This window comes from Neofelis nebulosa, chromosome 8, assembly GCF_028018385.1.
Source record: "Neofelis nebulosa isolate mNeoNeb1 chromosome 8, mNeoNeb1.pri, whole genome shotgun sequence".
Lineage (NCBI taxonomy): Eukaryota > Metazoa > Chordata > Mammalia > Carnivora > Felidae > Neofelis > Neofelis nebulosa.
The window spans coordinates 95770101-95794661 of record NC_080789.1 but is presented as its reverse complement, the minus strand read 5'-3'; the positions used below and the strand labels follow the sequence as shown (position 1 = coordinate 95794661).

The 24561-nt window shown below is 44.5% G+C and overlaps 1 protein-coding gene across 3 annotated transcripts; it reads right to left on the bottom strand.

Annotated features, from left to right (window-relative positions):
- Positions 1-15370: 15370 nt before the first annotated feature.
- On the bottom strand, positions 15371-24162 carry GPRC5D (G protein-coupled receptor class C group 5 member D). Of its 3 annotated transcripts, XM_058743620.1 has the most exons (4): positions 24051-24162; positions 22377-23314; positions 16749-16816; positions 15371-15646 (listed from the first exon to the last, which is right to left on the bottom strand). In XM_058743620.1, the coding sequence occupies exons 2-4, from the start codon at positions 23269-23271 to the stop codon at positions 15566-15568; spliced, it is 1044 nt and encodes a 347-aa protein (XP_058599603.1). In that variant the 5' UTR covers positions 23272-23314; positions 24051-24162; the 3' UTR covers positions 15371-15565. The 3 variants fall into 3 exon arrangements, with proteins under 3 accessions (XP_058599603.1, XP_058599602.1, XP_058599604.1); XM_058743619.1 differs by lacking the exon at positions 24051-24162 and having other exon boundaries at positions 22377-23373; XM_058743621.1 differs by lacking the exons at positions 16749-16816; positions 24051-24162 and having other exon boundaries at positions 22377-23373.
- Positions 24163-24561: the final 399 nt, after the last annotated feature.

The following is a 24561-nucleotide window of genomic DNA, read 5'->3' as shown; positions in this document are numbered from 1 at the left end:
GGAATATTTGCCTCTTGGGAAAGTAGAGTGTCAGAGGAGGACTTGTAAGACAAGACAGGATTCTTCATTTTCCCTGCCAGCGTGATAATCCTTCCTCTTCCCTGACTCCCATACTGAGTCAAATCCCATCCCCAGCACCTTCCTGTTTTCCTGGTTGTATGGGGTTATCTGTCCCCTCAGGGGGCTTTGTCCCAGCCCTCTGGAGTCTTTTACTCCCGTGTAGTTCCTGAGGGCACATTTCTGAGGCAGCCCTTGAAAAACCTTTGAAAGTAACAGTTCTATAGTTGTGACCTGACCCACGTGTCTCAAGCACCAGATCCAAGCATGATGATCTCAAGAGAAAAGAAGGTGGGGGCATCTGAGTGGCTCAGTCGGTTAAGCATCCGACTTCAGCTCAGGTTCGTCGGTTCGAGTCCCGTGTCAGGCTCTGTGCTGACAGCTTAGAGCCTGGAACCTGCTTCAGACTCTGTGTCTCCCTCTCTCTCTCTGCCCTTCCCCTGCTCTCTCTCTGTCTCTCAAAAAATAAATAAACATTAAAAAAATTGGAAAAGAAAAGGTGAAATTTTGATGGAATTTGCTTACTGCATGTGTACAAGCTGCATCAGTTCATATTATTGTCCATCATTTCTGCGGGATTTCTATCAAATCAAAAAAAAACCTCTGACAAACCCATGTAGCTTTGCCCTGAGCTCTGTGGCGTTGGTAGGAGGGGGACCAGCACCGTATCCTGTGATTATGTAAAACTACTTTCTCTCTCTTTCCCTAAGAAGGAATAAATCCAGATCAACATTTTTTACCCATAAGAAATTGAAGCGGAAAAAGCGTATATTGATTTTGGCACAATATCTTTATGAACAAGATGGAAAAAGGCAGGGGTAATGGTAATAGAGTTAGGTGCAATCATAAGGCAAACATTCAAGAAGAGATCATTTAGAGATGGAGGTCTCTAGCGGTTTCCCACAGGGCTTTGTCTTTCGATCTGTTTGGGTAACACTTTTATCAACCACCCGGTTAAAAACAAAGCATGGGTTTATCAAATTTTGCACACGATACAACATTAGGAAAAGACTGAATAAAAAAAATGAGAATACAAACGTATTGCAAAAGACTGGAATGAAGATCCCAAACCAAGAATTTAGTTTAATGAATGTAGATGTATTCATACCTCCCAAATAAATTACATAAATATTGTTTGGAAAGGCTTGGATACCGACTGGCAATGTGGTTCAGCAGGCAAAACGCCAATGCGATCAAAGGCAGCACTGATAAAATTGTGAAGTCTGGATCAGGGCAGCTGCCGTTCTCGCTGAACTGGGGACATGTTACCCCACCTCAGATTATTAAATCCATTTCTGCGCGTCTCACTGTAATTGGGCAGCTTCTAACAGGGGAGCTGTTTCTAGAATTACATGATATACAGCACGGTTGATGGAAATGGAGCTATTTCACCTGGAGAGGGCAAGACTTCTGCAGGCTACGTTATCCTCGACACGGGTCTCATTTATTGGGAGCTTACTCTGTGCCAGGTTCCATTTTAAGGGCTCTATTTGTATAATATCATTTCATACTTATAAAAACCGTATGAGTTATTATGACCATTTATCTCCCTTTTGCTTCTAACAAGTGGCCGAATGGTTAGAAATTTCAGGGATGCAGCTCCCAGAAGAGCTTCCTGCAAAGCGGTGGGTTAACTCCTGCTGGATGTATTCAAGCTCAATGACGCTCTGTTGAGGATGATACAGGGCGTCCCGTGTTGGGAGTAGGCTGGACTAGGAGGCTCAAGGAGTCTTGGAACTGTTGGGGTTTTGGAGTTTTACTTGGGATGTTGTTGTTCCTGGCATTGGATTCTAAGGACCGTGGAGGGGTTATCGGTTTTACTGTGCAGTTTTCTTCTCCCACACCTGCAACCCCAAACACTCCCTCAGCCCTCAGGGGAAAAGGAAAATGCTCTTCATTGGACACACCCTCACCTGTTAGTAAGTGTGTTATTTTTGGTTGTCATAATCCATCCCCTGGCCGGTAGTTTTATTTTACAGAACAATTCCTCACAGCTTTGCTTTGGAATGGAAGTGACCATACGAATACTTTGCATCTGTATTTAATAACGCTGTATTGTGATACGATGATCAATCATGTGGACTCCTCTGCAGAGAGACTTGAACTTAGTAGAAACTAGCGTGCACCCCCTGCCTCAGGAACATGCAGTCAATGCCTGAAATATAGCCCGATGGAGTTCTTTACACAAAAGCTATCATTTTTTAAGTACAAAAAAACAGGTCCATGTTGTTCTTTGAGGGCGATTAATTGCATAAGAAAGAAACTCATGGTTTGTATTCTCAGCAAAATCAAAAAGGTTTGTGGGTTGTGCTTGCATAGCCTGAGCTTAGTCATCTGAGTCATAAACCCGTGAACTCGTCGAACACTTTGGGAACCAGGGAGCGGGTCAGAGGGAGCATCTGAGTGTACTTAAGTAGCTGCCAGAGGGGGAGGCAGGCAAAGCTGAACTGGGGAGGGAGTGTGGGAGTGAGGGAAGGGTGGGGAGAGAAGGCCCTAGGTAGGAAGGAAGGGTTAGAAAATCAGGGACCTGGCAAAATAAGGAAGAAAAAGGTATCATGAGGTGAAATGAAAGTTAAGGCCTTGAGAACCAGAAATCCAGGAACACATGAAGGGACAATTCCCAGAGTGTCCTGAGCGGTCCATGCAACTGGGCAACTGCATCACAGAACGGCTTAGTAAGAGAGGTTATTTTTGTCTCTAAGTTCCCAGAAGCCCTCGCATCATGAATGAGGGGGATGATGTGAGGAGAAGCAGCCTCCAAAAGGCGCGGACCCTGGCCTGCGAACAAGGTGGTTCTTTCATTTCATACTTATAAAAACCGTATGAGTTATTATGATTACGTATCTCCCTTTTGCTTCATACCTGCAGAAATGGGAGCCCTAAGGTGACATAGCGACCAAGTGATAGGGCTGAGGGTCAAAGCCGGGTGGGCTGCCTTGGGATCTCTTACACACAACCCCTTGCTGCCCCTCTGCTGTCTGCGGTAATGACAGCAGAACAGGTGGCCCAATGGTCCCATAGCCCCCTTCAAAGGCGTTGGTTGGGCCTTCTGTCCCTTCCTTTTCCTGACACACCCGGTGGCTGTGACATACCAAATGGGAACCTGAAAACTTTGCCCACCCAGGGAGTTGGTATGTATGTGTGTGTATGTGTGTGTGTGTGTGTGTGTGTGTGTGTGTGCACGTGTGTGTTACATGTTATTTAAAGAGGAAACAAGAGGATAGGAAAAAAGATCGTTCTTTTTTGTTAGAATAATTGAAAAAACTTTATTTTAGAGAGAGAGAGAGTGCTCAAGTGGGGAAGAAGGGCAGATGGAGAAAGAGAGAGAGAGAGAGAGAGAGAGAGAGAGAATCTGAAGTAGGCTTTATGCTCAGCAGAACCCAGCTCGGGGCTTGATCCCACGACCCTGGGATCATGACTTGAGCCAAAATCAAGAGTTGGATGCTCAACTGACTGAGCCACCTAGGTGCCCCAAGAAAGATAGTTCTTTATCAATTCTGCATAAAGGATAAAAGGAGTTTTCTGGCTCTCCAAGTATCTTTTCTGGCAGTCTGTGAGAGTCTCGGAGATCCCTAGTATGGGTGCGGGGTGTCTGCACGTGTGCAACTCACCTACACAACACATCTATGCATGTGCAACCCACCTACACGTGTGCAACTCACCTACACAACACATCTATGTGTGTAGCCAGAGATCAGATGTAATTGTAAGGTACAGAGTCACTTCCACAGTGAGGTGAAACCATTGCCCTTAATCTTAATCACTCTGTGTATGCAAATATATCATGCCGGTAAAAAAAATCATTCCAGTCAAATCAGTAACAAAACAGAAGTTGATTGCAAAGTGGAGAAGTGATGCATGTCACCAGGTGTTGTGACCGAGGATTCATGACCCACCCTTGTGACCTGGCTTTCCATGACCTTTCTCATATGCCCTTAGGGTGGGTGATGTGACAATCAAAGAGCATTACCTCGCTATCTATGGCCTCCCACATCCCTGCTTTTCTCAACATCTTTTCTTCCAGAAAGGCATTCCAGTCTGAAAGGCTTTCCTATATATAGTGAAGAAATTTGAGGAGATAACTTATGTATCTAGACGAGGTTAATCCCAGGCAGATTTTCATGAGGTTTAGGTTTGGCCTAAACCCTTAGGCAGGACCTCTCATATTCACCTATTGGGACACCTAGGAAGTGACACGAATATTTTAAGACAAGCAGTAAGCGGATGCTGCTGCTCATTGCCAAGACATGGCCAGTCTGGGGCTCTGGTCACCTCAAACCCTGCCCGGCTGCCCCTGGGTCTAGGGAACTGACATTTCTCCATCTTGTGATCCCTTCCAGGACTCCTTGCCTCTCTCCTGTCTGGTTTGCCAGTCCTTCTGGGGTCTGACCCTGCGAGTTAGAGTTCTCAATGGTGCCAATAATTCCCTTCAGAGACGAGTTTTTCTGTAAGTCCTTCCCTTGAGGGGCCCAGCTCTACGTGCCTCCCACTCGGGTCTTGCCCCGACTCTTCCCAAATCTCCCCAAACTCTTCTTGACAGTGTTTACACCTCAGTCCAATGTGGCATCCTTTGTGAGGCCTCCTACCAGTTGAGTAATGCTGGGCTCTCACGGTAGCTGGTCTTCAGAGGACCAGCCTTTTTGTGTCCGAGTACTTAAAATTTGAAGTTATATTTATTGGCTGGCTTACCTGCTTTTCTCCTACTCTTCTGTGTGCTTCAGGAAGACAGGAACTCGTTTTGTTTCCTTCTGTATTTCCCAGGGCCCAGCACAGTGTCTGCACGTATAGGAGCATTTGTTGCATGAACGAATACAGTTTTGGGGAGAAAGGCGTCTTTTTGTTTGTCACAGGCTAATTGGGATTATAACATCTCATTTAGAGAAAACCACTGTCAAATTCCCTCTGGTCTGTTCTGGTGTCTCCATTTCTTCTGAAATAATTTTGATGGATTTCAGCTGATCAACCATGAGGTTCTAATTTTTTTTTTTATTTTTATTTTTTCATATAAGAACACTTAAATCCAATGTGATAAAAGCTACTTACAAGCCCTGAGGCTTGGAGGAAAGAAAGGAAATTCTTTAGTTTTTGGGCTGAGTGCATTTCATCACATCCAAGTTTTATTTCCCTGAGGCTTTTCTTTGCTGAGCTTGGGAAAGTGCTGTTTCCTACGAGGACCACACAAGAACCAACTTCAAATATAAACGAGAAAAGCATCCCCAAAGCAAAAATCAGAGAACCATTTTAGATTGATCCCCCCCAAAGATCAATTGCAATCTTCTTCTTCTTTTTTCTTTCAAGTGCATTACTTTTCTAAACTGACTCGAACCAAATAGATGAACAAGGACCTTCCAGCCTGTATAAACCAAACTGGAAATCGATGAGCATATGCCAGCAGCTAGGCTCAGAAAGGATTTATCTTCCTAAATTTAAGGCAGTAAGCTGCTTCTGGCAATGTTTTCTCTTAGGAGAACTGGGTGAGTGTGTCCTGGGCTGAACATGACTCCGGACAAGGGGAGGAGGGGAGGTGCAGATTGGAAGCTGAATGTTTCCAGTGACAGGACTGACTCATAAAATCGTTCCATTGATTGTGCCATATCGAGCCAATCACTTTCTGCCTTCCTGGGCCAAGTTGGGAAAGCCTGGACAGTCTTTGTTACAAACCAGAGCAAGGAGGGAGACCTCCCTTGTTAACAGAGCGGTGCTTGCTGAACTCACACTTTTTTTTTTTTTAAGTTTATTTATTTATTTCTGAGAGAATGGGGGTGGGGGCAGAGAGAGAGAGAGAGAGAGAGAGAGAGAGAGAGAATCCCAAGCAGGCTTCACACTGTCAGCACAGAGCCTGATGTGGGGCTCGACCTCACCAACGGGGAGATCATGACCTGAGCATAAATCAAGAGTCCGATGCTTAGCCAACTGAGCCGTCCAGGCACCCCTTACACTACCTTCAGAGTCACATGGGAACTTGTTAAAAATGCCGTGTCCCAGGGCCATCTCCTGGAGGTTCTGATTTAGTAGCTCTGGGTCTGACAAGGAGAATTTATATTTGGAACAACTGTCCCGGCTGATTTGTCTGATTCTGCAGGTTTGAGGAAAGGCATTGGATAGTTAGCCACGTTTGTTCTTCTTTGGCAGATCCACCAATTTTCCAGGCAAGCCCTGGTTGCTGCCTCCTCAACCTTTGAATTCCAAGCCAGAGGAAGACTCTCAGTACGTTCATTCAGCGTGTCATGTGGTTCTGTGGACAGTACTTAGGTCCTCTCTCTGGAAGGATCTTGGTGGAGATGTCCCAGTGGTTGAGGTGGGACTGGGATATCAGGAGACAATCCCTTTAGGGATGGAATGGCCTTTGCCAGCACTAGGACCCCACTTGGGGCCCCCTCCTTATGCTCCTGGTACAACCACACCTTCCCCCCCAGTTTCCATCTTCGCCTCTAAGCTCCTTCCCAAGTCTCTCCCTGTCTCTATTAGAACTCCATGGCCTCCAGTGCATCTGCGTATTTCCATTTCAAACTCCGCTCATGCAAGACTACTCATCTCTCCTCTCCACCCCCACATGTGTTCTTCCTGGGTTACCTCTTCTACAAAACAGAATCATCATCCACCTAGTTACCCCGGCCAGGATCCCGACTTCTCCCCCTTCCTCATTCTTTGCATCTAATCCCACATATCTGTTTAAGGCAGTGGTTTGCAACCCTGGCTGCAAAACATAATCATGTGGAAAGATTTTTTAAAACATACCCATGCCTGGGCTCCACTCCCAGAAATTCTGACTTAATTGGTCTGTGGTGAGGTCAGGCCCTGGAGAGCTTTTTTTTTTTTTTTTTTAATGTTTATTTATTTATCCTGAGAGACAGAGTGAAGCGGGAAAGGGACAGAGAGAAAGAGAGAGAAGAAGGGGGAGGAGGGGGGGGGGCAGAGAATCCCAAGCAGGCTCCATGCAGCCAGCGTAGAGCCCAATGCAGGGCTCGAACTCACAAACTGTGAAATCATGACCTGAACCAAAATCAAGAGTCAGATGCTCAAATGGTTGAGCCACGGGGCTGTCCCAAGCCATGGAGAACTTTTCAAACTTCCCAGGTGATTCTAATGTGTAACCAGGGTTCTCTCTCCCCCAGTTACACACTTCCTTCCACAGGAGGCAAATCTGATCAGCTGGGGGTGGGGGAGGCAGGGGGAGAAGGGTAAGGCACTTACCTTGGGCACAAAATTCAAGGGAGCACCAAGACCCGCAGTAATCAAGGTAAATAATATGTTTGAAAATCAAAATGAAGGCAAAAAAGACCACGATAAATAGCACATCAACATTTTATAAAAACAGCCTGTTGCGGTTTGTTTGTTTTACAACCCTGCGTTATTTCGCAACAGGAGCAATTGTTTCCAATCGGGCCGTGGTTCCCAGGCTTGTGTGGCTGTCCTGTCCCTCCCGTGGGTTTATGAGGGTTGACAGAGGCGTGTGAACAGATTAGGCAATGGACTTAGATTTTTTTCATTGGGGATTTTCTATTTGGTTCAAAGTATGGGAGTTATTTTGGTAAGTGTAAACAGGAACGCTCATTTTGCCTTTTGCCTGAGGTTCCAACGTGGCTCAATACAGCGTGGGCTTCTCCCTTTGGAGCTCCTCCTTCCCAGGGCTACATTCCTGCCTTTGGGATAGAAGCTCTGTATGAGTTGACCAAGCCCAGCTGTCCAGCCCCATGTCCGGTTGCTGCCCCTGTTGTGCATTTGTGCTCTAGCGATAACGAATGCCTCGCGGTTCTCTGGATGTGTCTGCATTTTCCTCGCAGCTACACCTTTACACGGGTATTTTTTTCTGCCCTGCAAATCTGGGTCATTGCAGTCAGCTGAGTAGTTTGTTGTTGTTGTTGTTGTTGATTTTTGTACCGCACAGAGACCCCTGGCTGAGATGGTGAGCAGGCTGGAATTTAGCCTCGTTCCGCTTACCAAGCCCTGTGTCCTGGCATGAGGCTGCCTCCCTGGGGGTTGGGGGTGGGGAGGCACCTTTTCTAATTCATCCACCCATAGGGGGCACATTTTTCTGGTTTGCACAAAGACTCCTTGTTGGTGGCTGCTCTGAGTATCATTCCCTGTATCACCTGCCCCATGAATTCCTGCCTACCATTTAAGATAGAGCTCGAGCTTTTGACCTCCACTGTGAAGACTTCCTTGCCCTCAGTCTCTCAGACAGAGTGACTCTGTGTTCTAAGTCACCACCTCATCCTCTGCGTGCTTTTATGATGGCAGCTTTCTCAGTGAATTGTAATTATGGGAACAACCATGGAGCCACCTGGCTGGCAGATTCGTCTGGCATATATCAGTCAAGAACAGGGTGGTTCTTCTTTAATCTAAGGATGTCTTTGAAGAGCACTAGAACAATCAGTGGTAAAGTAAAGCATCCAGACAAGTAACTCCTTTCCCTTCAGGACACCAGACAACTGGTTCATGGCTAAGTTAGTCGGAATGTGCTGGGCCAGCTAAGGCAACCAGTCCGACTCTGGGTGAGTTAATACCAACGTCTTATTTCTTGCTTAGACTGCGTCTTCATCATGGAATCCAGATGGATGGAGCTTGCCACCGTGGAAGAAAAAGAATCAAACTCCCGATGGCCCTGCGCCAGCAATTAATTGCCTCTGCCTGGCTTTGACTTTGCAAATGACATTATCTCTGCTCCAACTTATTGGCCAGAATTAGTGCCAGGGTTCCACCCAACCTCACAAGGGCAATCCTGCCATATGCCTGGAAGGCAGGAGAGTTTGAAAAACGTTTGGCAAACAGCACTTACGACTACCAGAGCTGACACTTTCCATAGAGTTGACGGAGTTTCCTCATTTCCTAAATGCTCCTGTCATTTGTTTTGGTGTTTAGGAAAATGGGTTATCAACATCAGAACATGGCGATAACAACTGTAGCTAGAAACCAAAAAGCACAGTCTTTTTCGGAAATCTTTCAGTGACATCTTTGCTCATAAATAAGGATTCTCATGGGGTTTGTGTCTGTTGCAGTTTACAGATGTAGTTCAGATTATACTGTAAAAAACAGCAGAGTGGTAGTGGCCCAAATGCACTTTTAAAAGAGATTCTTATTATCTTAGAAAGATTTATATACATACATATATACGTATATATGTATATGTATGTATATATGTATATATGTATATGTATGTATATATGTATGTAAATTATTATTAGCCTAAAGGACCAGTCATCCCAAAGATCCATCTATTCTAAGATCTTATCCTGCTATAGGCATCTCCTTGTTTCTTTTCCATGGATTTTCATTTGCTTTTAAAACAGGCCCCTAATAATAACAGATCTAGCAAACATTTTTAAAAATGTGAATCAGCTGTAAGTTCAAATCAAAAAGTTCAGTTTTTCAGACTGACAGAAAGTTTCCAGACAGAAATTGCCCTGGGAGTAATGCCATTTGGAGTTGACATTAAGGAATTTAAAAATGAATTGCAGATGAAGTCTACACAGAGTTCTTCTACATACCAATGAAGTCCAGGTGGGAGCTACGACAAAACGTTCCCTTTGTAGAATATATTTTTAAAAGTTCAGCCCTGTTAGTATGTTCAGGTGGGCTCTGTTTTTGGAAGATGTGCACATCTATAAGACTCTTAAAAACAGAATAACTAAGCAGTGAATTTCACATTGAAAAAGAATTTTATTGGGGCGCCTGGGTGGCTCAGTCGGTTAAGCGTCTGACTTCAGCTCAGGTCACGATCTCGCGGCCGGTGAGTTCGAGCCCCGCGTCGGGCTCTGGGCTGATGGCTCAGAGCCTGGAGCCTGCTTCCGGTTCTGTGTCTCCCTCTCTCTCTGCCCCTCCCCCGTTCATGCTCTGTCTCTCTCTGTCTCAAAAATAAATAAACGTTAAAAAAAATTTTAAAAAGAATTTTATTTTGTTTTAATTTTTTTTGTTTTTTTTTTTTTAACTGTTTATTTATTTACTTTGAGAGAGAGAGGGAGAGCATGCACCTGAGCGCATGTGTGGGGGAGGGCCAGAGAGAGAGGGAAACAAAGACTCCCAAGCAGGCTCCACACTGTCAGTGCAGAGTCTGACGCAAGGCTCCGTCTCATGAACCACAGATCACGACGTGAGCCGAAATCAAGAGTCGGATGCTTAACTGACTGCGACACCCAGGCGCCCCTAAAAGGAATTTTAAAATCGTGCTCCCTTGGTACATTTATATCACATAAAAGAACATGTTGGTGGGTTAAAAATGTCAGTTTCGTCAAGTAAAATATATATGCAGTACTATAATTTATTTTCTTTCCCTGTGTTTTACACCTTTTTTATGGATAGCTTCCTCTGTATCTGCTTTACTGCGTGTACTCCATTATCCTATAGTAATTGGGCAATAACAGATATGACTGAAATCCCTACCAGTTTAGTTTATCTTGAGCCCTGTGATGACACATAGTTATCTCAAGAGCTTGTGACGATAATCATGTGAAAGTCCTGTCGAAATGGAAAATTATGTCTGACCTCAAATGAAAGGACTTGTGTAAAATAAAGTGCGAACACATCTCATATCAAATGCCAATCTTGTACATGTGAATGTTTTTCTCCGAGAACATATAAAAGTCAATAAGATCTGCTTACTTTTCATATTAAAAAAACAGTCTGTCTAGAGGATTCATCCTGTTGGAGATCTGGTGCAATGTTTCCAAACCCGGATTTGATTTATCTACTGATTAAATGTGGCTTGAGTTCTAATAGTTCCACTCTCTTTAGAAAAATCCAGAAAGATATCCAATGGCATTTCCGAAGCGTACTTGGTAGTTCTTTGAGTGACGGATGAGATCAATATTGGAAATTCCTCATTCAACTCACCTCTCCGATCTGACAGCTGGACTATCACAGTAACCCAATCACACTGATTTTCTTGAGACTTTCTTGAAAGCTGTTCCAGGAAAAGCATTCTAATAACGTTGTCAGCAGTGGATGCATCCTCATGCTTCCTGAGTCCTCCACTTTGAAGCCCTTTGAATAAATAAATTCTGATACGTGTTAAAATGCAAACTTAATTTTAACTCATCTGTCTGTGGAAGGCAGCCAGTATGATCTCTCACAGAAGACCGGGAGCTTAAAACTGGCTTGAGCCATCAAGACATTTTCAACGACTCCAAGGAGATGTCTGGGATGTCAAGCATGTCTCCTTAGAAGTCGAGGTCTTCACGATTGCCCCCGTTGAATGTTAATTGAGAAGCGCCTTCTTCTTGCAAAAAATACAGAGGCTTTTGTACCAAGGAAGCACACATACGTTTTCCAGTTTATTGCTCATCAATTGTGTGCTTGTAAAGGAGATGAGTAGGCTTAATCTGAGGAAGATGCTACAGAAATATCTTCTTTACCATCTGAGCTTGAGGCAAAAAGAGAACTTCATTCTGCCACAACTTAAGGGCTTGGTATGTGACACCCCTGGGTCCTTATATTATCAGAGAAAGCTTCTGGGAAAAGGTAGACTTGGAACTGATTGTGGGAGGAGAAAAAGAGGATAACAAGGCATGAATCTGGCCAATCTGAAGGAGAAAGAATCCTGGAAAAAGGGGTCATCTGTTTAAAAGAAGAGAGAAGAAGGGCACCTGGGTGGCTCAGTCAATTGAGCATCAGACTCTTGATTTCGGCTCAGGTCATGATCACAGGGTCATGGGATTGAGTGCCGCAGGGGGCTCCGTGCTCTCTCTCCCTCTGCCCCTCTCCCCCACTTGTGCCATCTCTCTCTAAAAAATAAATAAAAATAAAAAACCAATGAAAGGAGAAGGAATAATGGTAGAGAGCGTGAGAGAATTTAGCCTGATCAGACCACAGCTTGAAATAAGGCATGCTAACTGGAAGCCTTTAAGCTTACGGGGAGAGCATGAAATTTAATGTGGAGGGAAACAAATCTTTGATGATCTTTAGGTCGGGAAAAATCATCAAAATGAAGGATATATTAACTCTACTTGGCAGGTATTTTATTAGCATCATGCTCTAACTGAGCTAACCAGCCACATTATACCAGGGAGATATTTTATAACAAAGTTTTTCACCAATACCCTTTCTTCTGGATAAATAAAGTCAGCAGAGGATTATCTAAAATACGTAAGAGAATAAGCACCTTTTAAATGATACAACCTGGTACATATAAGTAAATGAGTTTAAATCTTCACATAATACCTGTTGAACTGAGTAATTGAGTACAATATGGTAATCATAAATAGTTTTATCTTTTTTTTTTTTTTTAAGTGGTTCCTCATGGATCTTGAGTTAGAAGGCTATTGGGGTTTTTAGCTTTATGTGAATTGCTGCATTAACTTCAAAGAAATGAAATTGTACTTCCATTAAAATATTCTTTAACTTCATAAACTCATACTTTTCTGGATTAATCTCTCCTGTGTTGGCCACTCATGGTGCATGCTATGCCTTGCTGCCTGGAGGCGAATTTCCTGCCCACAGCTTCTTGCTGAGGGAGCAGACGTGTGACCAAGTCTGTACCACATGATAAAGGCAGGCACAGCTGAATGGACCAAGGATGGGTACGAGACCCATGGGCTGTCAGTCCAGAAGCTGACTGTAAATTAAGAGGAGGGCCACTTCTAAAGAGCTCCCTGTCAGAAGAAATGATGATTAGTTGGACTGCTCAGACTTCCTTTCAGGAATCTGAATATGATACTTGGGGAGAGAACCAGTCAGCACATAGTGGGTGGATACATGAAAACACCTCAAAAGGAGACAGTGAGGAAATTATCAAAATGGCTGAGGGGCATTTCAGGGCTGGGGTGGGGACAACAATCTCCTACCAATGCCTGACAGTATTCCATCTCCACGAAGCTGGGTGAGTGGCTATATCTGCTCTCAGAGAGTTTTGTCTCCCTGCTGCCATATGTAACCTCACAATCCAACGCCATTCCTGAAATAGCCCGAATGAGGCACTTGCCACCTTAGAACCCCCACCCCCCAAATCTAACTAACATGTAGTCCAAAATTTGGTACAAAGATGTTCGATTTTACTTTTACTAATTTTAAGAAAGACATTTGGGGAAACAATATTAGCCACCACATACGGTTTGAATGGGCTTATTATTAAAATGGGTTGGCCAGGGGCGCCTGGGTGGCTCAGTCGGTTAAGCGTCCGACTTCAGCTCAGGTCACGATCTCGCGGTCCGCGAGTTCGAGCCCCGCGTCGGGCTCTGGGCTGATGGCTCAGAGCCTGGAGCCTGCTTCCGATTCTGTGTCTCCCTCTCTCCCTGCCCCTCCCCCGTTCATGCTCTGTCTCTCTCTGTCCCAAAAATAAATAAACATTAAAATGGGTTGGCCAACTCAACAGAACAGAATTATGTTGAAGATGCCACTGTCATCATTTTGAGGATAAAAACTAGGAGGATCAGCGATGATGATTTTCTTCCAGAGCAGATGTAAGGTTGTGGCTTGTTTATCCCTCGAGTTGGGTTCTTTACGTGGTTTGTTAAATAGCACCTAATCAATAGGTCTGAGTCTTCACGCTTAAACATTTTCCCTCAATTTTTTATTACCGATAAAAGCAGAGGGCGACACTCTTTGGTCATTTACCTACATACTTGTTTGTTCTGAGAACATTGCTCAGGGCACAGATTTCAAAAAGGACCAGCTATCTGAGGGCAGCAGAAAAATATATGACATGTTGGAACATTGTGTAGAGAGTGAGCAAGCCCTTGAACCGTAGCTGGGGAACCTGGATTCTAGTCAATTCTGCCGCGGGCAAGCCATGTTATTCTGGCCAAGTCCCTTTCCTTGTCTGTAAAAGGAGGGAACTGTGATCCTGAAATTCTCTGCGTTGTGTTATCTCCCCTACAAAAACCATAAACTCCGCCAAAGCAGCATTGTCTGCCTTATCTGCTTGGGGCTCAATCCAAGAACAGCTCCTGTTCTTGCAGGTGCTTAAGAAATATTTGGTGAGGGGCGCCTGGGTGGCTCGGTCGGTTAAGCGTCCGACTTCGGCTCAGGTCACGATCTCGCGGTCCGTGGGTTCGAGCCCCGCGTCGGGCTCCGTGCTGACGGCTCAGAGCCTGGAGCCTGTTTCGGATTCTGTGTCTCCCTCTCTCTGTGACCCTCCCCCGTTCATGCTGTGTCTCTCTCTGTCTCAAAAATAAATAAACGTTAAAAAAAAAAATTAAAAAAAAAAAAAGAAAAGAAATACTTGGTGATCTTGAGCAGTTCACGCTGTATGTTGCTTACTAAAAAGGCTCTTTTTCATGTATGGAGTCTTAGCTATCCTTCAAATTGCTTTCACATAGGAGGCCCTCAACACTCACTGGTCTGAGATATCACATTTGGTTCTCAGGGGGTCCACGCTTACTTGTTAATACAGAAATACAGGCATGGAGAAGCCGTATAGAATGGGAAGAGGGGTGGCCTGTGAGTCGAAAGACCTGGCCCACCACTAACTACTGTGTGACTTTGGGCAAGTCTTTCTTTTTCTCTAAGGTTCTGTTTTCTGGTGACACACCTCTGGTCCTGTTATACCTGTTATGTACAACAAATGGGTGTTAAGAATAGAAGAATCCATCAGGAAGGATGTGGAGCTGTAGGAGGAATGTAGTCAAAGTAATTAAGGCAGAGGCATCAGTCCATTAGAAACATCAAGACAGGCAGACTGCTTTTTATATGCACCACCTAAAATCCTTTATAAGCATCAACTAGGGTGGTTCTTCCTTTGCTCTTAGTGGTTCATCAAAGCAGGTCACTGACCTCAGCCACATCTGCCACCATACTCGCTGTCATGGGGTGCTAAAACCATGGGAGAAAGCTGCCAGTTTGCTGCCAGCTTGCAAGCCCATGAAATGTCTGTGTTATTTAGTATGCCCAATTGTGGGGATCCCGAGGATTTTGCTATAATTTTTGTTGCAAATTCTGGGTTACTCATTTAGGGTCCCTTTATAAAACATGACTAGAGGATCAATCTAGTAGTAAGTTGCTACTGACCTCTCTCTCCCTCTCTCTCTCTCTCTCTCTCTCTTTCTTGAGAGAGAGAGGAAGAGAGAGAGGGAGAGAGAGGGAGAGAGAGGGAGAGAGAGAATCCTAAGCAGGCCGCTGGCTGTCAATGCAGAGCCTGATGCAAGGGTTCATCTCACGAACATGAGATCGTGACCTGAGCTGAAATCAAGAGTCAGACGCTTAACCAACTGAGCCACCCAGGCATCCCTGGACCTCTATATTTTGTCACATTAATATGGCCCTATTTTTTTCAGACCAAGGTCTTCGGGCCCCATTAGTAAGAGGTGCCAATTTGTTTTTGCATTGCTAAGGAAGGGAATCTTTCAGCTGCACGAAGGAAGAAAGAGACACATAATCAAGGTAGGGTGGCCAGCAAGATTGTAATTTTGCTTGAGAGTGTGGTCTTCTGATGATGGGTCCCAGATGGATGGAATGGGCTAGGAAGCAGGGGAGGAAGGATGAGCCCATACTCTGTTGATAGTGTGACTCAGGACTACCCAGCAACCCATCAGGGCTCCATTGGGATGATCTTCTGAGTTTTCACTGCACGTGTTTCCTATGGACTTTGTATTTCTGCATCTTCCTGGGAGCTTGGTTTAGGCAGTGGGATGAAACACTCTTGTGCGGGATCAACAGTCTGGAAAAGAAGAAATGGCATTGTCAACTTTCTGAGCCAACACAAGGGATGATACTCTCCAGAGCTACGTTTGAAATACCATTTCAGCTTCATTCAGTCCTTTGTTGATAAAGAAAAAAAAATATTGAAGCTACCCACATCAGAACTTTGTTTTACCATCTTCCTTCTTAGCCAGTAACAAGAATCTTTTTGCAAGATTCTTGAAGAGCTGATCACTGGACATCGAAGTAATCCAAGAAATTCTTGGAGAAGGTATAATAAAGATCTTCTCATCATGTAAATGCCCTCCAGAGGGTTAATGACGGCAAACGATCTCTCTGTATCCTGGGCTGTGTGCCATTCCAGGAAAAGGCAAAGTCTCAGATAACAGACCAGAAGGATTAGGATTAGTTAGAGTTGCCGTGTACGGCTCATCAAACAAACAATCTGAGCATGACTTTCACCCTCAGATTTCAGTTACGGGGATCAAAATACAAGAACCGTGTCCCAGTGTGGTATTTTTGGCTGCCTGCGTCTGTGTGCCCTCAAGCCATCGTGACACAAACGCAAGTTGCCTCCCCTTCTACTCAGTAGCGCTCCCTCTGCTTTTGTCTGAAAGAATTAAAATCGGTTACACCAATCTGGTGATGGTGGTGACAGCCCTAACCCAGTTCTTGGGGGCAGCCTGAGCTGCAGGAGCTAGACAGTGACTCAGAGAGGCAGCCAGCGGGGCTCAGGGGATCATCTAGACAACTGATAGATACTAAAAGCAGATGTGACCTCATCCATATTCACAAGTCCCTGTTGCCCCCAAGGCAAAAAGCAGCGAGCTTGCTCCTCTTCACCCTCACACGAACCCTTCAAGCTGCCTTTTCTTTCCAGCGACATTCACCTATATTGGAGTACATCGTTAATGGAGGGGCCATGGGGATTTGGAGGGGCTCGGGCAGAGACAAAGGCATTATATCTGGATGACTCAAGCTGCACAGACTTGGAGGGACGAGCCTGCCCTGCCTCTCCTCTCTCAGGTCAGTAAAGACATTGGAAATGAAGCCTGACAGCTCTCCTGTGGAAGGTGGGCTTGCTGTATCCCTCCTTGGTGATTGTAGATGAGCACATTTACCTGCAGCTGAATGGGGGTACCATATGAAGTTAATGCTACATCCTCCTCAGCTCCATCACTGTCTCGGGCTGAAAGCCAAAGGAGGGAAGGGCTGGGTTAGTGTCAGAGATTCACGTGGAAACAGCACATGAGGACTATGAGGAGACTCAAGGGCTTGCAAAGAGGTTCTTGGCCTTTTAGAAAGGAATTCTCAGTCGAGGCTGATTTTTTTTTCTTTTTCCCCTGAATCTATGATTTAAAAAAAGAGTGCTTTAAAGCTTATGAGGAAGGTTGGCTATGGATGGCGTACGTGTGTTCAGGACATAGAATAATCCCATGCGCGGTTATGTGTTTAATGTCGGTCCCCTCAACAAGACTTTTGAGCTGTGTCTGTCTGTCTCCGAGGTCAGGCCCTTGCGCGATACGTATCTGTTGTTTGATGGACACAGACATGGCCATGCCCCAGGGTTCACACTTAGGGGCTCTCTCGCTAGCTGTGTGACCTGGGGCCAAGTTTCTTAACCTTTGGTTGCCTTTGTTTCCTGATGCGAATAAGAGGGAGATCATGATGATCACAATAGCAAACGTCCTTCATAGGATTGTCTTGAGGATTAAGTCATTCAATATGTGTACGGCCCTTGGAATAGGGCATGATCATCGAAAACACCATATTGCTGCACTCTGCATATTATTACCCACGGTGGTGCTTGGTGGTGTGGTCATACGTGATGCTCTGACATTGTCTTCCCATTGTCATTTTTTTCTAGAGGGTCGGACCCTGTGAAATAGGAAATGCTATTCTTTCCTTCATGGCAGAACGAACTGAATTCTCGGTTTAACTTTGTTCCTTGAGGTATAACGAGACTCCTTCACACTCAGCTCCTTAGGGACCGACATTCACCCAACATTCTCATCAGACTAGACTAGACACCAGAGAAGCTTCATTCTCCAGAATTCTCCAGGACCGGTTGCTGTTCATGGATTTACCAAAGGAAAACACCAAAGTGTTTTCTTCTTTCTGTTCATCCTGCAGCCACTTCATGCTGTGAAATCTGAGTTGAGTAAGGAAGACCTTATGTTTATACAGGGAGGAGGCAGAGACATTATAACCATCATTTAGGCAAGGAGCCTGAGCTTCTAGACGTTGAGGAGCTTGGTTTTGTCTCAACGTTGGCAGGAAGCAGAGCTGAGCCTCAAGCCAGGGCATCCAGATTCTGCGTTCTTTCTGCTGCCCCATGCTGCACAATTATCTCACGCTCTCTGGGTCTTTAGGAATGTCAAACCTGTGCCTTATCCGTCCTCAGAGCAGACAAATCCTGCCCAGACTCACTGTCTTCTTCCCTAATTTACACCACGATTCTCTCTGTAACCTGTAGCTCTTGAAGGTGATAAAACAGCAGTTCTGAGAGTTGTTCCTGAGAAAGAGCAAACAAAAACTACACCACTTGGGACCACTGAAATTGGGTTTCTCCTAGGAAGGGGGGTGCCTTGAAGAAAAACATGCTGAGAATTGTCAAAAAGGGCTGTCCAGGGGCGCCTGGGTGGCTCAGTCGGTTGAGCGTCCGACTTCAGCTTGGGTCACGATCTCACAGTCTGTGAGTTTGAGCCCCGTGACGGGCTCTGTGCTGACAGCTCAGAGCCTGGAGCCTGCTTCAGATTCTGTGTCTCCCTCTCTCTCTGCCCCTTCCCCGCTCATGCTCTGTCTTTCTCTGTCTCAAAAATAAATAAAAACATTAAAAAAAAATTAAAAAAAAAAAAAGGGCCGTCCAGCAAAAGCTCGTATTTACTATAAGGCAAACTGCCCAATGAATGGGCTTACGTTTGCGGTAACATTCTCTTGGTTCACATCATTTTACAGTCATTGAACCACTTTTACACTGCACAGACTCATTGTTTTTATCTTAAAGCCTTCAAAAAGAATCATGCTAGGTTGGTACACCTTCAAACAACGAACAGAAAAAAATGCCCACAATAATGTGATATTTTAAAATATACATGGGTCTTGGGGTGCCTGGGTGGCTCAGCTGGTTAGGCGTCTGACTCTTGATTTTGGCTCAGGTCATAATTTCACAGTTTGGTTTGTGAGATGGAGTCCTGAGTCAGGCTCTGCGCTGACAGTGTGGAGCCTGCTTGGGATTCTCTCTCTCCCTCTCTCTGCCTCTCCCCTGCTCATGCTCGTGTGCATGCATGCGCCCTCTCTCTCTCTCAAAGTAAATAAATGTTAAAATATATATATATATATATATATATATATATATGTGTGTGTATATATACACATATACATGGGCCTTGCTTATAGCAAACTTGATATAACAATACCTTAAGTAAACTAGGGCAGATGAAGTAAGCAATTAGAACAGGAGCTTTCCCTTCACAAAAAAATTTTGATGGCTGATATTCTATATTTAAGATCGCCACAAATTATATTGCATTTAAAATTCTCAGTTAAAAGGGGGCGCCTGGGTGGCTCAGTTGGTTAAGTGTCTGACTTCGGCTCAGGTCATGATCTCGTGGTTTGTGAGTTCAAGCTCCGCATCGAGCTCTGTGCTGACAGCTCGGCCTGGAGCCTGCTTGGGATTTTGTGTCTCCCCCTCTCTCTGCCCCTCCCATGCTCATGCTCTGTCTCCCTCTGTCTCTCAATAATGAAACGTTAAAAAAAAAAAAATCTCAGTTAAAAGGACAACTGGTTTAAAAAATATAATCAATATACAGCTTTCTAGGAATGCATTTATAATAGAGGGCAAAGAATATTTATAACCATTTGTTTGGTGTCCTGTGGTAACATGCCTGAGTGCATTTTTCTTCTCCACCCGGATGTTTTTAGATCTCGGAATTAAGTTCATAAACCACTTCAGAGAGATAAAGCCTAATCTTCTTTTGAAAGAATCCCAGGGAAATAGAGTCCTTAATCCCCTTTGCCGATCTATTTCAGTGTTTACTAACTCTTATTTTCACAGTTAATCTAAATCCTTTGTGCTTTGGTTTGAGTTCACTTCTACAGATTGTCTTTAGTTGGAGACAGAAAACAGGACAACAGCCTCTTGGAGAGAGGTCTTCATACTTGTGAAATTCCCTGCTAATCTCCTCTTGTCTTTCTCTTCTTTCAGATGAATAATTCTCATCTCACAACCCAGTGGTCAATCAAATAATTATGTGACTGGAGTCACAGCTACAGGCAGTATTAATCAGAAGAGTCTCATGACAAACGCATGCCTCATGGACTCACACAAAATGTCATGTTTTGGTGTACAGAATTTAGAGAGAGAACTGGCATGGTCTATGAGGAAGGCACCTTAAGAACTACTGTCTATTCCATTGTCTTAACCTTTCCACATGGGTCTGATGTTATAACCCTTTAACTGTCTTTGTGGTTTTCCCTCAGCCTCCCCAAGTCCCCCACACTTCTCATTGGTGGATCCCAGAACTGGAATGGGTATTCTTGTTGGCGACTGGCTGACTGACGCCCAGCACAACAGCCTGATTGTTCTTGCTGACCACACGTCTATTTATATAGCACTGTGTTTCTTGAGCAAAGGAAAACAAAGGCAGTGGTAAGCTGCTTGCCTATTGCTAGCTTGTGACCTATAATACGTACTTAGGGTTTCTCAAGTTCTTGTTATCGTACTGTTCTAGTCTGGCTCTTATCTATTTTGTGTCTACTGGTATGTTTTCCTGAGCTTGGTGGAATCCTCTATTTTGTACTGAGTTTTAATTATTCTTCTAAGTTTTGATATTTGTAATTTTTCCCAGGTGACCTAGATTCTGATTCTGTTGTCCCAGTTTAAGTTTCTGGTTATTCTGACCAATGTGGAGAGCAATCTGTATGTCCTTTACTACACTACTGATTTATTATTATTATTATTTTTAACAAAACATCAAACTGGGGACACCTGAGTGGCTCAGTTGGTTGAGTGTCTGATTCTTGATTTCGACTCAGGTCATGATCCCGGGGTCGTGGGATCAAGCCCTGTGTTGGGCTCTGAGCTGAGCGTGGAGCCTGCTTAAGACTCTCTCTCTCTCTCTCTCTCTCTCTCTCCCTCTTTCCCTTTGCCCCTCTCTCCCACTCATGCTCTCTGTCTACAATAAAAACAAACAAAACACCAAACTGCTTTGACAGTGACTGTCACTGGCAGGCATTTCCTGCTCAGAAATGGATTTTCTAACCATGCTCGAGTAACAAGGATAGTACCAAGCCCTTGGTCTTTCACCAAACCCTCCTTAGAACACTTAAAACACTTGTGTTTTGGGGTATGGACTCTTGATCATTACAACTCCCAGTATGTTTGGGGTATTATACAATTCTAAGAACCCCTCTCTCTCTTTCTCTCGGCTTTTGTTTCTTGGAAATATACAACGACAATAAAACAACACAAGAAATTTTGTCTAATCTTCTGGTGAGAACTACAAGACGTAGTTTAAGGGATTGACTCTGCAATTCTGCCATAAACCTTCGTGATCTGATGACGCACCATCAACAAGCAAGGAAAAACTGTTAAAGGAAGGATGTATAGCATCAATTTCCGACTCTCGGTCAACTGAACTGAAAAGAATGAATGGCTGCATCTCTCTGAACAGGATTTAATTTGAATGTGTAATTAGCTATAGATGACAGCTCAAAAAAGTGTATGCACTTAAAGGGAAGGCTTCTATTAAGTTTTTTGAGCCTGGTGAACATTATGTGTGATATACAACATTTAAAATAACATCATTTTGCACATTAGAAATAACTTGTGAGGAATCAGATGCCTATTAAGACACAAAAATTGATGTAAAACTATGATATTGGGTTATGAATAATAGGCCAGATGTTTCAGAAGGGAATGAATGGGGTCTGACATATTTCTAGACAACCAAAATTAGCCACTATCTCCCAGGTTGGTAGGGTCCAAGCATTTTTGTTGTCATGGTTAATCTATTTTATTCATTAACCAAGTATAGACAGGTGGCTTGGTCTCACATAAAGATAAAAACAAAATCTGACCAGAAATTTTTTGAAAATGTCACATAAGCAAGTTGCTTTATTTCTGTTAATGATTACATATCTGAGCCTTTATTAGAATTCTGATTCGATGGCTCTTCCGGTCACTTTTTGCAAACTTTGAAGGCTTTCAAGCAGTGAATGGTTTGAAAAGTAGAGATTTAGAAGTTATTGGGATTTGTGACGTTAATGAAGTGATGAGTCCTACGAATCAGTTTATTATGATGTTTGGGCAAATTAGCTTCAAGACTTAAATTTTAAAAAATGTCAATCACATGTTACCTGGATTGACTTTTGCATCTGATGGCCCAAACATCTGGACTTAGCATCGTATGCCATGCAACTGCATGGTCCAAGCCTAATTTGGTGCTAGTTAACTCACTTTATAGTGGGTGCCTTTCTTTACCCAGCGTGAGCACTCAGTCACACCCTCTTTATTTAGGGCCTTTGATTCGTTTCTGTCTTGGCCTCTCCCCCATAAATCTCTGTATTTTGGAAGAACTGAATTTTCGTAAAAGTCTAACCTTGATTCCAGGTACCTTTACCTCCTTTTTGGAAATAGTAAGTCACCCATCTAAATTGTTCCCTCTTGGTTCATCCTATTTCTCAATTTCTCTCCTGTTTTTCCCACAGGAAAGCCTCCCTACTCCCTGAATCCCCTGGGAAAGTACCTCGTGAGAGTTCCTGGTTCTCCACTCTGAAGCTGCATTGGTAGGCTGGGGCTGGGCAGGCATTGCCTGGTAAAGGGCAAGTCTGCTTGCTCGATCTGTAGAGAATGCAGAGCTCGGGTATGATGTACAGCAGCAGGAAGACCCATGCATTGGTGACCAGGGCAATACAGATGACAGGGTCATCCCACTGGGGCTGCCGCTGGAACTGTGGGTTGCCTCTCAGGAGCATGGAGATCCACGCTACCCAGATAATGATGGAGATGAGCACAGTGACGAAAATGAGCCTTCCATGTTGCTTCCAGTTCTCACATGGGCCACAGAAAGTGGCTTTGGAGACGAAGAATGTGAGGGCCATCAGGAAGAGGACATAGACCAGGAGCACAACAAAGTCCACGTTGAGCTGACAGGGTGTCATATGCATGAACATCATACCCCTGGTCATCATGAGAGTCACATACTCAGTGGCAATGATTATCTGCAGCAAGCTGACACCAATAGCAATGCACAGAATTGTTGTCCAAGAGAAGGAGACTCTGCCCCGGACCAGCTTCACCAGGTTGGAGGCATGAGCCAAGAGGCATGAGAAACAGAGAGCAAAGAGAACCCCAAAGAGAAAGTAGCGTACAGGGGCAGTTTGCTGATTGAACTGAGTGATGAAGGCAAACGTGAGGCTAAAGAGTCCCAACACACCCAGGAGGAAGAGGAACTGAGTGGGAAGGACATTCCACTGGCTGCAGTCTTGAACCCTTCGCATGAGGAAGAGAAATGCCAAGAGTAGGATAATCGTAACTACTATGCCAATTATTGCCAGGGACTCTAGAACAATGCTCCATGGCCCCTCGTTGTCACAGAGGAAATAATAGTCCTCAGTGGACTTGACGCAGTCCTCATACATGGTGACTTGTAGGTGGACCTCACGAGAATGGACTTCTGTTTCCCTGCAGAAGAAAGATGAGACAAATTTCTGACTACATCCGCCCATAAGAGCGCCTGTCGGGTAGTCCTATTTGGGCACTATAATGTCTCTCATTCCCAAAAGAAGACACCTGGACATACTGGATGAAACGTCCCCAAACTATCAAACCCTGAAATCTCGCCTGGCTCCATTCTGCTGGGAAAAGCAGAACAGTGTGTACTTCCCGATGCTTCATCCATTTTCACGTCAGTTTCCACCAAGCCTTTTTGAAACCTGAGGCAGGATCATTTTCACAAAATAGGGTATGTGACAAAGGTTGCATGGCTGATGAGATTCCAGTTAGGTCGGACTCCAGAACGAGCGCTGTCAACGTTAATGGATCATCGGATCATCCGAGACACTGATGCACTGCTTGAGGGAGACAGGCAGATCATTTTTCCTAGTAATTCTAATGGCCGTTCCCTCTTTTAACGTAAGTCAATCCAACAGAACATGTTATTGCTAAATACCTACTGTTTGTTCATCAAAGAATTATGCAAAATGGTCCCTGCTTCAACTACCTTTTGGGACCATTGAGCACCAACATCTATGTCGTCACTGGGGCTGCCCAGGAAAAAAAATTCCACACATTCTTTAGGAAAAAAAGCACTTTGCAGTTGGATACTTCTAGCTCTATTCCCCTTCAGTTATTCCCAAGCCAGGTGGCTGGAGCAATCCTGGCTTATGGCTAAGGACATGGCCCCTTCATTCCCACTTACCTTCTCTGTGTCCACGCTGGAAGCTGAGATGTTAGTGGCTGCGAGGTTGTAACTGCCAATGAGTAAGAAGGAGACAATCGCAGCTTCTTTAATCTCTCCCCAAATGGGCGGAAGGCCCTCACTCAGGTTCCTGCAGTGCCTATAAAAAGAACCGGAAGGACACACCTATTCCAGTTTCACGGCAACTTTTCTCCAGAGCTTTCTTTGGTGAGAACAATTATTTTCTTTTTTTTAAAAAAAAAAAATTTTTTTTTAACGTTTATTTGTTTTTGAGACAGAGAGAGACAGAGCATGAACGGAGGAGGGTCAGAGAGAGGGAGACACAGAATCTGAAACAGGCTCCAGGCTCTGAGCTGTCAGCACAGAGCCCGACGTGGGGCTCGAACTCACGGACCGCGAGATCATGACCTGAGCCGAAGTCGGCCGCTCAACCGACTGAGCCACACAGGCGCCCTGAGAACAGTTATTTTCTATGCTATTGCTAACTTGGGGCACCTTGGCCTTAGGGGGT

What these genes read in the sequence shown, in the direction of transcription:
- GPRC5D (XM_058743619.1), bottom strand. Translation starts at nt 23,358, where the DNA reads ATGGGCGGATGTAGTCAGAAATTTGTCTCATCTTTCTTCTGCAGGGAA. An exon ending in GAACCAGGAACTCTCACGAG is followed by an intron (nt 16,817 to 22,376) that starts GTACTTTCCCAG and finishes TTTGGCTTTCAG; the next exon opens with CCCGAGACAGTGATGGAGCT. An exon ending in GTACCCCCATTCAGCTGCAG is followed by an intron (nt 15,647 to 16,748) that starts GTAAATGTGCTC and finishes CTTCTTTTCCAG; the next exon opens with ACTGTTGATCCCGCACAAGA.